The 17,694-nt window shown below is 45.6% G+C and overlaps 1 protein-coding gene across 2 annotated transcripts in view; it reads right to left on the reverse strand.

The window, feature by feature from the left end:
* Positions 1-392: 392 nt before the first annotated feature.
* The window catches only part of Dhdds (dehydrodolichyl diphosphate synthase), a 33,316-nt gene continuing 16,014 nt past the window's right edge, over positions 393-17,694 (reverse strand). The window contains exons 7-9 of one of the 2 annotated variants that reach the window (XM_013035542.1): positions 14,528-14,642; positions 11,568-11,675; positions 393-2,565 (exon numbers count right to left, since the gene is read on the reverse strand). In XM_013035542.1, the coding sequence (XP_012890996.1) occupies positions 2,329-2,565; positions 11,568-11,675; positions 14,528-14,642 (460 nt within the window). In that variant the 3' untranslated portion in view covers positions 393-2,328. Of the gene's footprint in view, positions 2,569-11,567; positions 11,676-14,527; positions 14,643-17,694 lie in introns of both variants that reach the window. The other variant, XM_013035534.1, reaches the window with a different exon arrangement.

The following is a 17,694-nucleotide window of genomic DNA, read 5'->3' on the forward strand; positions in this document are numbered from 1 at the left end:
GCATGCCCGGCCCTTAGGACCCAGTGGGAACGCAGCGCCGTCGCCCCGCGGCCTTCGGGCACTCCCCTCCCCCCCCCCAAGCACTCCCAGTCCCCGAACATCTAGTCCAGCTGCCCCCACTCGACGCGGCCTCCGAGCCTGGGCGCAGCCGACGCCGCAGCTGGTGAAATCCCTCCTTCCACACAGTCAAGCTGGCTTCCTTTCACTAGCGGGAGGAAATGGAGGGTGGAGGAAAGCACCGCGGGATTGGGAAACAAGTAGAGGAACAGGTGTGATAGCAAAAGGGCTCTTCGGGTGTGCCTCAGCCCGAAGCCAGGGGTCCTGGAAGGTAGGAAATGGCAGGAGCGAAGCAGGGTGTACTTCCGTTGCAGTTAGCAGACAAGTCTTACATCTAAGAATTAAAAAAAATCTATTTAGACCCACAACACAAGATGAGAATAAATATCCTCAGCGTGGAGGTTGGCTTTCAGGCGAGGGGACAGATGGCCTCGCCGGACTTTTTGAGGCAAGGGAGAGAGGCTAGTTTGCACAAATCAGGCCAGCAGAAAGAAAACAAAATATTTTGCTTCTTGCTTTGGGCAGCAGTCAAATTTGCATCTTTCCCACCCCCAAGATGCCTCCTGAGGCAGTGCTTTCCTACTCCACCCTTCAGTGTACCTTTCCCAGAGACCTAAACACCTCTACTGTATCCCAACAACCGGGGAAAGTGAGAAGAGACGGGACCCAAGCCACTATGCTCACAGGGCAGATTCCGCTTGCTGCCTCCATTCCCGCCTTAATTGTAGGGCTCTTCATTATAGCCACATAATTCATGCCTCCCTAATTAAGGCTGTCAACAACCCCATTGTAAAGCTGGAAATTGTACAGCACCTGCTCTCTGGGAGCTCTGTGCCAGGGACTGGTAGTGGGGAGTGCCAGGTGTGTGTGTGGCAGGGGGGGGAGACTTGCCAAAGGGTGCATCGATTGGCTTTTCAATTGCAGTGTTAGGCATTTATACTTGATTCTGGGAGCAGAGATGGCCAAGGCATCCCCAGTAAGAGGTATCCAAAGTACAGAAAGGCAGGATGGGACTAGGGTACAGAAAAATTAGGGATCTACAGGATGTACTCGACACTGCTTACAAGACCCCACTTCTCTCCTGGAGGTGCAGGGAAAATGGCTTGCAGAAAGTAAAATGAGAAGACTGGAAAGTAACATTCAGTATGGCTGGTACTTGCTACTCTGGGGCACCTGAAGCACAGTTGCCAGGCAGACAACTGGTCAGAAGTCCTAATCCAGCAACTCTGAGGAGGAGGTAAGGGGAAAGACCCTGCCCTCCTCTTCCTGCTGGGCGGCCTTAGCCTTAACACTAGAGAGGTGGGAACAAGGTTTGCCATGCTCAGGATAAATGGTCTTGGAGCCTACTTAGGGGGCCTCTGAGACTGGGAAGTGGGAATCAAGAGTTTGTGATGGTGAAGGCAGGGGTCAGCAGGCAGAGCCAGTTGGGAGAAATGCTTGGTTCTGCTCAGTCCTGTTGTGTTAATGTTGGATTAGACTCACCAGGGCCCACAGGCCATTCTGTTACCCTGTAGCCACGGAGGGGGCTAGTTTCCCTGGGAGCAGTGCCTGGCCCCAAGCCCTGCAAGAGGGGGAGAAAAGCTTGTGTGGGCTGAGTCGACAATAGGTAATTGGATTGTAATCACCCGCCTGGCTTCTGTGCACCATTGGGGGCGCTGAGCCTTTCAGTGAGCAATCAGTCCTGCATAGTGGGTGGGGGTAGAGCCTCAATAGCAAATCCCAGGTGGAGAGCCAAGGGGAGGAGCAGCAGATGGGCAAATTTTCTGTCTCTCCCGCCCCTTTCTTCCTTGCCTAAATAATTCTGGCTGCCTACTAGCTATTTACCAGCAGATCCAAGGTAGAGCCAAATCTTTTGTGAAAGTCTGGTGGGGAAGATGGATGGGAAAAAGGCTAGGCGTTGGGAAAGACCTCTTCCCTGCAATTCTACATGTTGAAAGACATACTCATGGAAACAAAGTGCATCCAAGAGCACAGGCAGATGGGGAAGGAGCCAGTTGAGTTAGGGCCCTCTGTTCTCCAAATCTATTCGTTACAAGAGTGGAGTTTAGTGTCCTTGTGGAATACTATCACCCTCAATCCTCCCCAGGAGTACTACTGCCCCAGGCAACCCAAAGGTATCCACTGCCAGCACATGTGGCCATGGGGGCTCTCCTGCCAAGCAAGAGGAGCAGAGCATAATTCATCACCAGAAGGGAGGTGCCTTTCACCAAGAAAAGGGAATGGGGCCCTGGAGGTAAAGGGCAGAGCACAGTGGCTGGTGGCCAGCCTCACTCAGGCTGATGTAGTGGCCAAACGTGCCAGCCAGTCAGCCCTTTTGCGTTCCAAGGCCTGCAGGAAGCTTTGGACTCGCTCTTCCCGTCTGGCTGAGAGTTTGCGCAAGCGTGTCCGTCGGAGCTGGACGTCCCCACTGGCTTGGAGCCCCTCTTGCAGCAGCTGCTCCGCCACTGCAGCCTGGTCCCTCTCCAGCTGGTGCCTCTTCCGCTCCTTTGCATACATGTCTCGGGCCTTCTGCTAGAGAAAAGTGGGGTTTGGGGTGGGAAAATTGTTTATTAAGCGTGGGTGAGCCTGGGATAGGGGTGGGGCACTAGGGGCCAAGTGAGGTAGCACAGTGGAGAGTTTGTACCAGCTCTGGAAGGAATTTTGGGCAGATATGCCAGAGGTGGTACCCATGTTGTACAGGCAAGGCAGAAACAGCTGTGGGTCCATCTTGATTTGGTTTGTGTGGAAGCATCTGTATTCCTTAAAATTGTCTCAGCCTTCCAGTAGGAAGGAAACCAGGCAAATGTGAGTCTGACTTCTGATTTCCCCACCCAAGGAGCTTTATGGCTTTGAGAAAATCCTCTCCTAACCTCATTTCTTCATCTGTAAAGTGGGGGTTGTGCCTACCTTGAAGAGTGGTTTTAAGGATTAGAGATAATATATGCAAAATCCTCTCGAGCATATTAGCAGGCTCTCAGAAAGAAACAGCAATTTTACATTGCATTGTCTACGCTCTGCTACAGGGAAGGTCCTGTTTCTATCAGGCACTGTTCACTAGGTCCCTGATGGTCTCCCAGGGCCCCCTCCCAGGCCCCTAAGCTACTTTGCTGGATTCCGTTCCAGACCTGCTTCTAGTATGGAGACAGCCAATAGACAGTCCTCCTATGAACACTCTCATAAGCCACTTACTACATCTGCCTAGAACAGGTATTATGGTCTACAGTCTGCTTTCTGCTAGTAAAGAAGTCCTTGAAGGTGCCAAAGAGCACCCAGGACTCCTGAAACCAAGCCCAACACTGGGTGGCAATATTGCCGAACAGCACTCCTTTGTGTATGTGACCCAGACAAACCATCAACTCCTAAGTGCAGAGAGCATGCTTTTTCTTCTTAGGAACCTGGGGTTTCCTGCACAAGTGAACCAGCCAATCACAATCACTGACCACATGCTCCCAGGAGAGGAGGTGGCTGCTCCTGGCTGGACCTCACTATTTTCTGTTGCTGCCAGTTTATCAGGCCTGCCTAGCCTTTTTACCAGACCTCCTCCTCCCAAACTTATTCCATGAGCAAGTAACCTTGGTGGGGATTTTGTCTTATTTTTGAGACAGGGTGCTCCCAAGGTTGTCCAGGCTGGTTACAAAATCCTAGGCTCAAGAAATACTTCTGCCAGCCGGGTGCTGATGGCAGACCCGAAAAAAAAAAAAAAAAAAAGAAATACTCTTGCCTATATCCAAGTAGCTGGGACTGCAGGCCTGTGTTACTACACCAAATGGCAACAGCATTTTTCTTTTTTGGTTGGTCGTGGGGCTTGAACTCTGGGCCTGGGCACTGTCCCTCAGCTCCTCAGCTCAAGGCAAGAGCTCTACCACTTGAGCTACAGCGCCACTTCCGGTTTTCTGGTGGTTTATTGGAGATAGGAGTCTCACAGTCTTTCCTGCCCGGGCTGGCTTTGAACCGTGATCCTCAGATCTCAGCCTCCTGAGTAGCTAGGATTACAGGCGTGAACCACCAGCACCCGGCTGCAACAGCATTTTCTTACAGGATACCTACAGGTTATCTTACACTGATGACTCTACCACTTCTGACCTTGTATTATGGTACCTTGTGTTCAGGTCTTGTCTAATCAGTCTAAATTCCTCGACTGCCCTGTCTTCATCTTAAGAAAAAAAAATCCTACCTGTACATAAGTACTTCCTTCATCTCTTGCCTCATTTGACTCTCAGAATGGAGCTGCAAGGGAGGTGTTACCTAGCTGAGGCTCAGAAAGGTTGTTTGCTAAGGTCTCAACAAAAGTCTACTGTATAAATAAAGATGATAAATGAAAATTCTAGAATATCTTTGTAGGCTCTTTTTCTTTTTTTTTTGGGTCCGGTCATGGGCCTGAACTCTGGGCCTGGGCGCTGTCCCTCAGCTCTTCAGCTCAAGGCTAGCACTCTACCACTTGAGCCATAGCACCACTTCCGGCTTTTTTCTGCTTATATGGTGCTGAGGAATCGAACCCAGGGCCTCATGCATGCAAGGCAAGCACTCTACCACTAAGCCACCTTCCCAGCCCAAAATAAAATAAATCTTTAACAGAAACAAGCCAAATGTGGTGGGGCACATGTATAATCCAATCACTTGGGAGGCTAATGCAAGAGGATTGCAAATTTGAAGTCAGTCTGGGCTACACAATGAGAATCTGCCTCAAAAAGAAACTAAAGCCAAGTGCCAGCTGCTCACATGTAGCTACTCAGGAGGCTGAGATCAGAGAGCCATAGTTTTCTGTTGTGTTTTGTTTTGTTTTGCCAGTCCTGGGCTTGAACTCAGGGCCTGGGCACTGTCCCTGAGCTTCTTTTTGTGTTTGTTGGGGGGGAAGGAAGTGGGGGGGGGCTGCGGGTATGGGGCTCAAACTCTGTGCCTGGGCGCTATCCCTGAGTTCTTCAGCTCAAGGTGAGCACTCCTATCACTTGAGCCATAGTGCCACTTCTGTTTTTCTGGTGGTTAATCAGAGATAAGAATCTCATGGACTTTCCTGCCCTTGCTGGCTGTGAACCATAATCTTCAGATCTCAGTCTCTGAAGTAGCTAGGATTACAAATGTGAGCCACCAGCGCCTGTCCCTAAGGTTGCTCTACCACTTGAGCCACAGTGCCACTTCTGGCTTTTTCTGTTTATGTGGTACTGAGGAATCAAACCCAGGGCTTCATGCATGTTAGACAAGCATTGTACTGCTAAGACATATTCCCAGGCTGAGGTTTGTAGTTTGAAGCCAGGTTAGACAGAGAAGTCTAAGAGACACTATCTCTAGTTAACTACAAATACAAGGCTGGATGTAGGATATGGCTCAAGTGGTAGAATGCCAGATGAGCAAAAAAGCTGAACAAGAGTTTGAGCCCCCAGAATCCAAATAAAACCAATAATGCCAAGATGATAACATAACGCCCCAGTAAAAGGCATTACTTTGAACTACCTGAACACAGTTCTCTGGCTACTGCCTCCACTGCTAGTATTGGCACTGCGAATGCCATTTGGAGGAAGCCTGAGCTTCCTGAAGTGCTTCTTAAACCCCAGAGCTCTGGGTAGACTGGCCTGAGCTAGCTCTCCCAGTATATGCAATATTGTCTGTTCTTCACACTGCCAGAATATTCTTCTTCCTCTACACTCTACTTCTCTTTGAATACTCTTCCTTGGTTGAAAGGCAGCAAAAATTCTGTGAGGTCTTATTGTTCCTTAACCTTTATCAACCATAATTGTTTTCTCCTCTGAGATTGTTTGGCCCTTTTCCTTGCCTCCTTGATGACCTTTTCCACATTTTACCTTGTGCTATATGGTACTCTGTATTCATGGTTGTGTGCTTGTCATCCTGTGAGCTCCTGGCTTAATAAGACTGTGTGTTGGGCACCTCCATAACCCCCAAGTCTTTTACATAGTACCCAAGGTTCTCTTAACCAAGGCCGGCATCTGCTTCTGCATGTAGTCTTCATCACAGCAGCCAGAGGAGAACTCTCTCAAGAATGTCTGGGATGGGCTGGGAAGGTGGCTCAGTGGTAGAGCGCTTGCCTTGCATGCCTGAGGCCCTGGGTTCGATTCCTCAGCACCACATAAGAAAAAAGAAAAAAGCTGGAAGTGGCGTTGTGGCTTAAGTGGTAGAGAGCTAGCCTTGAGCTGAAAAGCTGAGGGACAATGCCCAGGCCCAGAGTTCAGGCCCATGACCGGACCCAAAAAAAAAAGAAAAAGAGCCTACAAAGATATTCTAGAATTTTCATTTATCATCTTTATTTATACAGTAGACTTTTGTTGAGACCTTAGCAAACAACCTTTCTGAGCCTCAGCTAGGTAACACCTCCCTTGCAGCTCCATTCTGAGAGTCAAATGAGGCAAGAGATGAAGGAAGTACAAAAAAAAAAAAATTATTTTATTTTGTGCTGGTCCTGGGACTTGAACTCAGCACCTGGGCTAAGTCCCCGAGCTTCTGTGCTCAAGTCTAGCATCCTACCACTTGAACCACAGCTCCATTCTGGCTTTTTTGGTATTTAATTGGCGATCAGAATCTCAATACTGGCTTTGAACCACAATCCTCAGATCTCAGCCTCCTGAATAGCTAGGATTACAGGCACTCTGAGCCACCAGCACTCAGCAAGACTTTGCTGGTTGTGGGGCCTGAACTCTGGCCCAGGATGCTGTCCCTCTGCTCTTCAGCTCAAGGCTAGTGCTCTACCACTTGTGCCACAGTGTCACTTCCGGGTTTTTCTGCTTATGTGTTGCTGAGGAATCAAACCCAGGGTTTCATGCATGCAAGGCAAGCACTCTACCACTGAGCCGCTTTCCCAGGCCCCAGCAAGATTTATTTTAAATCTCTACCTTCAGTCCTCCTCTGCCCAAATGCTATCACCTTACCTTAAGCTACATCCCCTCTCATTCTATGGTAGGAGTTTGGTCTCTTGTTTTGGTTTCTTGTCTCTGACTCCTACCCTGAATAAATCCTATGTGATTTTTTTTTTTTTTTACCAAATACCAACCAGATCCTGTCACTCCTCTGATTAAGTCCTTCAGTATCAGAGGCCTGACCTTCTCCAGCCTCATTTCTATTTTATTATTATTATTTTTTTGGGGGGGGGCTAGTCCTGGGGCTTGTACTCAGGGCCTAAGCACTGTCCCTGAGCTTTTTTTACTCAAGGCTAGCATTCCGCCACTTGAGCCACAGTGTCACTTCGGCTTTTTCTGTTTATATGGTACTGAGGAATCGAACCCAGGGCTTTATGCATGCTAGCAACACGCTACCACTAAGCCAAATTCCCAGCCCTCATTTCTCCTCTTTTTTTTTTTTTTGGTCGGTCATGGAGCTTGAACTCTGGGCCTGAAAGCTGTCCCTCAGCTCTTCAGCACAAGGCTTGAGCCACTGTGCCACTTCCGATTTTCTGAGTGTTAATTGGAAATAAGAGTCTCATGGACTTTCCTGCCCAGGCTGGCTTTGCACCGAGATCTCAGCCTCCAGAGTAGCTAGGATTACAGACGTGAGCCACTAGCGCCCAGCTCATTTCTAATTTTTTCTTTTTGGGGGGTCCGGTTGTGGGGCCTGAACTCAGGCGCTGCCCCTCGGTTCTTCAGCTCAAGGCTAGTGCTCTACCACTTGAGCCACAGCACCATTTCCGGCTCTTTTCTTTTTCTTTTTGGGTCCGGTCGTGGGACCTGAACTCTGGGCCTGGGCGCTATCCCTCAGCTCTTCAGCTCAAGGCTAGCACTCTTCCACTTGAGCCACAGTGCCACTTCCGGCTTTTTTCTTTTTGCTTATGTGGTGCTGAGGAATTGAACCCAGGGCCTCAGGCATGCAAGGCAAGCGCTCTACCACTGAGCCACCTTCCCAGCTCCTCATTTCTAATATTGACCTCAACTGTCTAACCTCACTATCCTTTTCCTTCCCTCCATTACCTTCTAGCATATCATTCCATATATTTCTGTTTTATTAGACTCAGGAATTACATTACACATTTGTTTACTTGTCTATCCCCTCCACTAAGAATATAAAAACTCCACAAAGGCACATACCGTGTCTGATCAGCTAACTGCTAACTCTCCTGTGCCCAACATCTCCCTGGATTTCAGAGGGACAGTTACGGCATTACGGCGAGGAGGAAACCTGTAGTAACTCCTGTGACAACCATGTGCAACGCATCTAGGAAACCTAAAATTACTATAAAAGGTTAAGTGAGAGGCCCAGACACAAGAATGTCCACGCGCAAAGGCTCCTTTAGGCTTCACGCAGAGCTAATTTGCTCATTTAATACACGATTTTAACATGCTTGATTAACTGTTGTTGTTTTTTTTGCCTATAACAGCTAATTTAAAACAGTAAACAGGAAGGGAAGAAACAGAAGTATGCTGTCAAAATTAGCCACTGACATGGTAGAAAAAGGGAAGATACACACACACACACACACCAAAAAAAACAACAAAAAAAACCCCAAGAAGGACCATCTAGCTTTAGAATAAACAGTCCCACTCTTCAAGGTCATTATAATCATCATTACAAAGTGATTAATCATCATCATTACTAACAAATGCTGGTATATAAGGTCAAAAAATCACATACAAGCCTCACTTCAAGTTTTCCAATCAAAAAGGGGGGGGGGGAACAGTCTTAGTTCTTTTTTTTTAATTGTTCATTGTGGGGTTTGAACTTATGTCCTGGGCACTGTCCCAGAGTTTTTTGCTCAAGGCTAGTGCTCTACCACTTTGAGCCATAGCACCACTTTCATTTAGCTGGTTAATTGGAAATAAGAGTCTCATAGACCTTCCTGCCCCGGCTGACTTCAAACCACTATCTTCAGATCTCAGTCTCCTGAGGAGTTAGGATTATAGGTGTGAATCTCCAGTGCCCATCCATCTTAGTTCTTAAGAAATAGTTTTGAAGCCAGGTGCTGGTGGCTCAGGCCTGTAATCCTAGGTACTCAGGAGGTTGAGAACTGAGGATAGCGGTTCAAAGCCAGCCCGGGCAGGAAAGTCGGTGAGACACTTATCTCCAATAAACCACAGGTGGCGCTATGGCTCAAGCGGTAGAGCGCTCGCCTTGAGCTGTAGAGCGCAGGGACAGCACCCAAACCCAGAGTTCAAGCCCCATGACCGACCAAAAAAAAAAAAAAGTAGTTTTGGTTACGTGGGAAAAATCTGGTATTCATTCCTCATTGACAGTGGATAATTGAAGCGTTACTGTTTTCTGTTCATTTGTTCTAAATGTACTCTCTAATATGTTAATATTGTGAGACTTAACAATCAAATCCTTTGACATGATTGATAAGATTGACTTATCTGACTTGGAACTCACAAAACAATTTCAGGGACAACATGTACCTACTGAAAGTATTCTATATAAGTGAGTGACAAGGGGCTGGGAAGTTGGCTCAGTGGTAGAGCGCTTGCCTTGCATGCCTGAGGCTCTGAGTTTGATTCCTCAGCACCACATAAGCAAAAAGAAAAAAGCCGGAAGTGGCGCTGTGGCTCAAGTGGTAGAGCACTAGCCTTGAGCTGAAGAGCTGAGGGACAGCGCCCAGGCCCAGAGTTCAGGCCCCACGACTGGACCCCCCCCCCAAAAAAAAAGTGAAGACAAATGCAGTTCTGAGGAAAACAGATCTGTGACTGTTATATGAACATGGCCTATCACTTTCATGAAATTCTCCCAATGGGCCCTTAAACCAGGGAGATTGAGAAGCCCTGATTTACTCATTTCTTCCTGGCCATTATTATCCCAGACTTTAAAAACATCACTAGAAAAAAAATTAAATTAAAATTGAAAAACAAAAAGCAACAAAAACCACAGGGTGGTGCTGGTGGCTCATGCCTGTGATCCTAGCTAATTAAAAGGCTGAGATCTAAGGATCATGGCTTAAAGCCATGAGGTAGTTACCACCAATTAACCATTGAAAAAATCTGAAAGTAGAGTTGTAGCTCAAGTGATAAAGTGCCAGTATGAAAAAAAAAAAAAAAAAGCCAAGAGCAGTAGCCAGGCCCTGAATTCAAGCCACAGTACCAGCACACACATGAACATGTACACACATGCACATACACATACACACACAAAGAACCAACACTAGGTATAATTTTAAAACTTAAGCTCTTAGTTCTGGGGCTGTGGGTCAGTTACTTGGTCTCTTTGCTCCTGTTTTGATATCTGAAAAATGAGGACACCAAACCTGCTGGGTTTTTAGAAGGCTTAAATAAAGAAGTATGTGTGAAATCTCAGTATGTTAGCTAGCCTCAAACATATCACTATTATTGTTAAGAGTGCTAATCAGAGGGAAAACCTGTGAGACAATGAGGGAAGGTGACATTCCCCAAAAAGAAATGTACTCCTTACCTGATTTAAATTATTGTAACCCCTCTGTAGATCACCTTTATAATAACAATAAAAAATTGAAAAAGAATAAAGAATGCTAATCAGATGAGGGTAACTGGCTCCTAAGGACTTAAAAAATATGGTGGTCAAAATTCAAAGTTGCTGAATAATGTGGTTTTATGCAGTATTATTATATTCTTTTTTTTGGGGGGGGGTCCGGTTGTGGGGCCTAAACTCTGGGCCTGGGCGCTGTCCCTCAGCTCTTTAGCAGCTCAAGGCTAGTGTTCTACCACTTGAGCCACAGTACCACTTCCGGCTTTTTTCTTTTTGCTTATGTGGTGCTGAGGAATCAAACCCAGGGCCTCAGGCATGCAAGGCAAGCACTCTACCACTGAGCCGCCTTCCCAGCCCCAAGTATTATTATATTCTTAACATTTCTAGAAGAAGCTTGGATTTTTGCACACTTATACTTACTTTTATTTTCCCCCCATCAAATTTACACTGGTCTTGTCTTGAAATCTTTCAGCCTCAGTTTCCTAAGCAGCTGAGATTACAGGTGGGTAGCACCATGCCAGGCTATAATCTTTTAATAGGCTATTATCTTCTGGGACTAATGGACAATCTTTCTAAAAAACCATTTTCCCTGGTTCTTAAGACATTGAACCTGCCGGGTGCCTGTGGCTCACACCTGTAATCCTAGCTACTCAGGAAGCTGAGATCTGAGAAACACAGTTCAAAGCCAGCCTGGGCAGGAACATCCACGAGACTCTTATCTCCAATTAATCACCAGAAAACTGGAAGTGGTACTGGGGCTCAAGTGGTAGAGCCTTGCAGTGAGCTGAAGAGCAAAGGGACAGTGCCCAGGGCCCAGAGTTAAAGCCCCATGACATACCCCCCCCCAAAAAAAAGACTTTGAACCTTACTCATATCTCTCATTGGTTATAAGTCCCTAATTTTTTTCTTCTATTTATTCTTTTACATAAAAGAGGTACTAGGATTTGCCTGAATTGGTACTTGGGAACATTAAATAAAGTACTGAATGTAAAACATTTTCAGTGTATGCTCATTCACAGTAAATGCTCATTGAGTGGTAGCAACTATCATTGTCATCACCATCACCATGTCTGTCATGAAGTGTCTAACACATATAGCAAGGTGGCCAATCAATGCTAACCTTTTCTTCTAATGTATCTAGTCAGGCAAGTACCCCCCCCCCCCCATACCTGAAGTGTGTTATGGTTCATCTGGAACTGAAAGATAGCTTCACAGAGATTCCAAAATGTGTATTCTGGCCACAGAATGGGTTGGAACACTAGGCAGGAGTGGGAGGTCTATGACAGAAAGAAGGAAGAGTATGTTTAGTCACATGTTGCTGAGCCACTTTGCTGGCCAGTCCTCCCATGGAGGAGCAGGCTGAGCTGGAAGAAGCCCAGAAATGATATTGCCCAGGCAGTTGCTTCCGACACCAGCTCTGATTCCTTCATGGGGAGTGGGAGGGGTTGAGGGGTAGGGGTGTCTGAAGCAGCCAGATCATCTGCCTGTTGCAAAGCAAAACTAGACTAGATCACTTCCACTAGGATTTTTCCCAGAGCCAATTTTCAGACTATGAAATAATATCTGGACTCTGTTATTGACACTTGGCTCTTGGAGGTCATCTGAGACACTGTCTGGTAAAAGTCTGCAGTAAACCAATGGTAGCTGCCATTGTTACTTTTCAGTAGCAGCAGAATGGCAATGCAGCTAAGTGCGTGAACTCTACAGCCCAAATGCCTAGTTCTGTATTCTGCTTCTTCTAGCACCATTTAACCTTCCTCAAGTGTAAAGCTGGGTAATAGGAGTATCTGGTTTTCAAAGTTTCATTATGAAGATTGAATGTAAATCATGTAGAGCACAGAGCAGGATAAACTTGAGTAAAAATCAAATGAGCTGTTCCCTAGCGCCAACACACTCTTATAGCTACTGCTTGATTCCTTCAGGGGTGAAGAATTCAATGCTTTCTAGGAGAAAATTTCAGTTGTCAGCTAACTTGTTATGCTAAGCCAATATCATCTTCATTCTACCAAGGTTGTAACTATTTTCAACAAGTTTACTTCTTCGAAATGATACTCTTTTGTTGTTGTTGTTAAAGGAATAAATAAGCAATCAGATCTTTCCAGTACAGTAGTTTTTTTTTTTATTTTGTAGTACTAGAAATTGAATTCAGGACCTCATGCTGTACTTTTTTTTTCTTTTGCTGGTACTAGGGCTTGAACAAGGACCTGGGCACTGTCCCTGAGCCTCTTTGTGCTCAAGGCTAGTGCTCTACCAGAGCTACAGCACCACTTCTGGCTTTTTCTGAATAGTTTATTGGAGATAAGAGTCTCCTAGACTTTTCTGCCCTAGCTGGCTTCAGGCTTCAATGATTCTTTTTTTTTTTTTTTTTGTCGGTTATGAGGCTTGAACTCTGTTTTGTTTTTGTTTTTTTGTTGGTCATGGGGCCTGAACTCTGGGCCTGAGCACTGTGCCTCAGCTCTTCGGCTCAAGGCTAGCGCCCTACCACTTGAGCCAAAGCGCCACTTCCAGCTTTTTCTGCTTATGTGGTGCTGAGGAATCGAACCCAGGGCCTCCTGCATGCAAGGCAAGTACTCTACCACTGAGCTACCTTCCCATCCCCGAAATAAAACTTTTTTTTTTTTTTTTGCCAGTCGTGGGGCTAGAACTCTGGGCCTGAGCACTGGCCTTCAGCTCTTTAGCTCAAGGCTAGTGCTCTACCACTTGAGCCATAGTGCCACTTCTAGCTTTTTCTGCTTATGTGTTGTTTATGAGGAATCGAACCCAGGGCCTCATGCATGCAAGGCAAGCAGTCTACCACTGAGCAGCCACCTTCCCATCCCCAAATTAATACTCTTTTTGAAATATCTGAAAACTAGCTCAAGTTGCTTGTAATCTGTTCCCAAAGTTAAAATGATTTGTCACCGGCAAGACCCTAAGTTTCAAGACAATATGGATCATTTCTGACTTTATTACTGCCATATTTGCAGCACAAATAAGGAACTCAATTTTTTTTTTCCTCTCAGAAATAAAAACTCATCTTTTCCAGAGCATTGTTCCTTGGTCCTTTTAAGACATGAGGGTCCTTGCTATCTACCCTCTAGTTGATCAGTGTGGTTTATTTGTTCATTTGTCTGTTTAAGGTCTTGTGCATGCTAAGCAGACACTTATTTCTGTCCCTGAGCTTCTTTTACTCAAAGCTAGCATTCTACCACTTGAGCCACAGTGTAATTTCTGGCTTTTTTTGTGTTGAGGAATTGAACCAGGGCTTCGTGCATGCTAGGCAAGCGCTCTACCACTAAGCCACATTCCCAGCCTAAGCAGATGCTCTTAACACTGTTATATTTCCAGCCTAGCACTAGTCCCTTAAATTTCAGTGCCCAAAGTAAACTTGAGCAGCAGAATAGTAGGTCATAGAACCATGAGAAACATATCATGCTTCCTTTAGTATAATCAAAGACCAAAAGCATCTTCAGTAACTAATAATTTTAATTCATTTTTTTATTGTGAGAATACTGTACAGAGTTTAATTCATTTTTAAGATTATGGTCCATTAAAATTTCTGGAGTTTATCAAGTGAGCTGCTTCTAAGCTGAGTTCCCATGCAATTTATCTTTGAGAAAAACCTTCCCCCAGCTATATGCTATTCAGGGGCCAAGTATTCAGGGGAGGAAAGAGTTAAGCAACAACAACTTAAAATTAGATATGATTACTTTGTAGGGACTGCCTAGATGGAAGAACTGAGAAAAGTGTCACGGCAAACCCCTAAGAGTTTGCATGTAGTTTAGATCCTTCATGGACCATGCTTACATAGAGGCTGACATGTTACTAAGACATCAAGGCCACGTACCTTGAAAAATGGCACAAGTTTTCACTATTATTGGAAAGCTTGGTTTTTGGATGCCTTGCACTTTGGAAAGCAGGAATCACAGAAGTTTGCAAAGCCAGGGTCAGATGCAGAAGGAAAAGCAAATGTCACCAGGCATAGCCTGGAAATGAATCTCTACATTTCAGCCTCCTTACTTCCATGTTTTCTGACCCTACTGTGGCTAGGAATAGGTAGGAACTGTCTCATCTGGTCTATGAGTGCTGTCCTGCCCAGTGCCCAGTATTCATCCCAACACAATCCCAACAGTACCTGGAAAGCACCTACCTGCCAGAGCAAGAAGTCACTCAGTCGAACCTCTCCAGAAGTCCGTATCAAGATGTCAGGGTGAGGAGAGTGGTTGGTGTAGAGACATTTATCAAGCAGAGACTCAGAGACATCACTAAGGTAAAGGGGAGACAAAAAAAAAAAGCACACATCTTTTTGAAGTATGTCTTGGTGAGCATGCATAAGGTTTCCGATTTCTTCAGGGACTACCATTAAATATACTCAGCAGTACTACCTTCTATAGAAAAGGCCCTTCATAAGAATTTGCTAAATTCATAAATGATCTGCTTTCCTAACTCCTACCCTCTTCTCATTCCTCCTCCCACTCTTGTCCCCCACACCTCTTTCTTTTTTTTGTGTGTAGTGTTGGTGATTAAACCCAGGGCTTCATGCACACTAAGCAAGTGCTTTACCATTGATCTATATCCCATAGATATATATCCCATAGATATATCTATTCTCATTTTTTAGATAAGAAAACTGAGGCTCAGAGAAACATCTTGCTTTTTTTTTTTTATGGTCAGTTGTGGGGCTTGAACTCTGGACTTGGGCGCTGTCCCTCAGCTCTTCAGCTCAAGGCAAGCGCTCTACCACAGCTCCACTTCCTTCACACATTATTCTATTAAGAGTGGTGGATGAAATGAACTCTAGGAAATTAACAAGAGATTTTTTTTCTTTTTTTGCTGTTTTAGTTTTCTTTCTTTTTTGTTCTGTTTGTTTATTTTTAGGTCTTTGGGAGTATAATGGAGGGCACAGAAATGGAGGGACAAAGGATGAACAAATGCAGCAATGGTACTCCCTGGAAAGTATGTTGAAAATGAACTATACAACTTATGGGTGGGCCTGGGAGGGAAAAACTGGGAGAGCAAGGGAAGAGGTAACATTGTCCAGAAATAAATGTACTCTTTACCTGATTTATATAATTCTGTAAATCATCTTTATAATAACAATTAAACAGTTAAAAAAGCTGGGCACCAGTGGCTCACGTCTATAATCCTAGCTACTCAGGAGGCTGAGATCTGAGGATTGCGGTTCAAAGCCAGCCTGGGCAGGAAAGTTCATGAGACTCTTATCTCCAATAAACCACCAGAAAACCAGAAGTGGTGCTGTGGCTCAAGTGGAAGAGTGCTAGCCTTGAGGTGAATTGCTGAGGGACAGCGCCCAGGCCCAGAATTCAAGCCCCATGACTGACAAAAAAAAAGAAAAAAGAAAAACAGGGCTAGAACTCAGAGTGCTAACCTAGCAAGTACAAGGTCTGAGTTCAAGCCCAGTTTCAGAAAAAAAAAAAAACAGGACCTGGGAAGGTGGCTCAGTGGTAGAGCACTTGCCTTGCATGCATGAGGCCCTGGGTTCGATTCTCCAGCATCACATAAGCAAAAAGAAAGCCGGAAGTGGCGCTGTGGCTCAAGTGGTAGAGTGCTAGCCTTGAGCTGAAGAGCTGAGGGACAGTGCTCAGGCCCACAGCTCAGGCCCCACGACTGGACCCCAAAAAAAACCAAAACCAAAATCGAAACCCCTCAAAAAACCAACAACAACAAGCCCCTCTCCCCCACCAAAAAAACCCCCCAACAACCCAGTATTAGCCTTATAGGGACTAGGACTAAATGCATGCAGAGATCTGAGCATGACAGGGCACATCTATACTCAGTACTTAGCAGACTAAGTCCAGAGGATTGAAAAGTAGAGGCCAGCTTGGGGCTACAGGGATCATAAAAAGAAAAAAAAAGTATCCAGAGCACTTAGTAAGTGCCTACATGTTAGTAAATGCTAAATGTTAGCATTTACTTTTGTTCCTCTTATTTTATAAAGAAAACAGAGCCCTATAGGAGGTCATGACCTGTTCAAAGTAATTCACTGAAAGAGAGTTTATTAACTATTCTTCAGGCTCAATCTTATTTCTTCTGTACTTTGAGAATCACAAAATAATCTACTAAATACATACCAGGAGCTGGATGGCAGGAATAAGAATATAGAAATCAAACTATTAGGTAGAGCCTAATTGCAAAAACTCATTGACTTTCTAATACGAATGAGAATTTGCCTAAATTTGAATAATAGGCCCGGATGAGCCCAGCCAGAGCTGCAAAGCAAGTGGCAGGAGCTTAGTGGGTTGAGACATTAGCCTCCTAATCCTGTTGATCCTAGCAGCCCACACTACACTGGCATGAGAATCCCAGAGAGGCAAGTTAGGCAGGCAGAGAACTTGGGCAGGAAAAAACATGCAGAGCACTAGGCAGAAAGAAAGGTAAGGTCATTGAGTACTGTAATATAGTTTGAAGGGAAAGCAAGATCAGAGTGTAAATTGTAGACAAGCAGGAAAATCACATACATAGTAAGGCTGGACTCACTATGTAGTAAGCTCAAGACCGGGCTATCTCAAAAAGCCAAATCCGGGGCTGGGAAGGTGGCTCAGTGGTAGAGCACTTGCCTTGCATGCTCGAGGCCCTGGGTTCGATTCCTCAGCACCACATAAGAAAAAAGCTGGAAGTGGTGCTGTGGCTCAAGTGGTAGCGTGCTAGCCTTGAGCTGAAGAGCTGAGCGACAGCGCCCAGGCACACAGTTCAGGTCCCACGACCGGACCCCCCCCAAAAAAAAAGCCAAATCCAAAAGAAACAAGGTAGGTTCTTTCCTTCTTATCTTTCCTATTCTAATGAAACAATTTACCTTGTGGTATTAAAGATTGAACCATGGGTTTTCCCATGCTCTAGGACTGCAATATAATCCTAACCATAATTCCCCCTTCTCTCTAGCCCCAGGGGTACTAAAGCTGGAACTCAGGGTCTGGGTTTGCTAGGAAGCTCTCTCCAACTTGAACATCCTCAGACATACTTTTTTTGTGTGTTAATACTTAGATTTGAACTTGACCTGGGTGCTGAGCCTGAGCTTTTGTACTCAAGGCTAGCACTCTGCCATTTGAGCCATACCTCTACTCCTGGATTTTTGATGGTTAACTGGAGATAAGAGTCTCAGTACTGGGCTGGGAAGGTGGCTCAGTGGTAGAGCGCTTGCCTTGCATGCATGTAGGCCCTGGGTTCAATTCCTCAGCACTACATATGCAAAAAGAAAAAAGCCCGAAGTGGCGCTCTGGCTCAAGTGGTAGAGCGCTAGCCTTGAGCTGAAGAGCTGAGGGACAGTGCCCAGGCCCAGAGTTCAGGCCCCACGACCGG

This window comes from Dipodomys ordii, unplaced genomic scaffold (genome assembly GCF_000151885.1).
Source record: "Dipodomys ordii isolate 6190 unplaced genomic scaffold, Dord_2.0 Scaffold6, whole genome shotgun sequence".
Classification (NCBI taxonomy): domain Eukaryota; kingdom Metazoa; phylum Chordata; class Mammalia; order Rodentia; family Heteromyidae; genus Dipodomys; species Dipodomys ordii.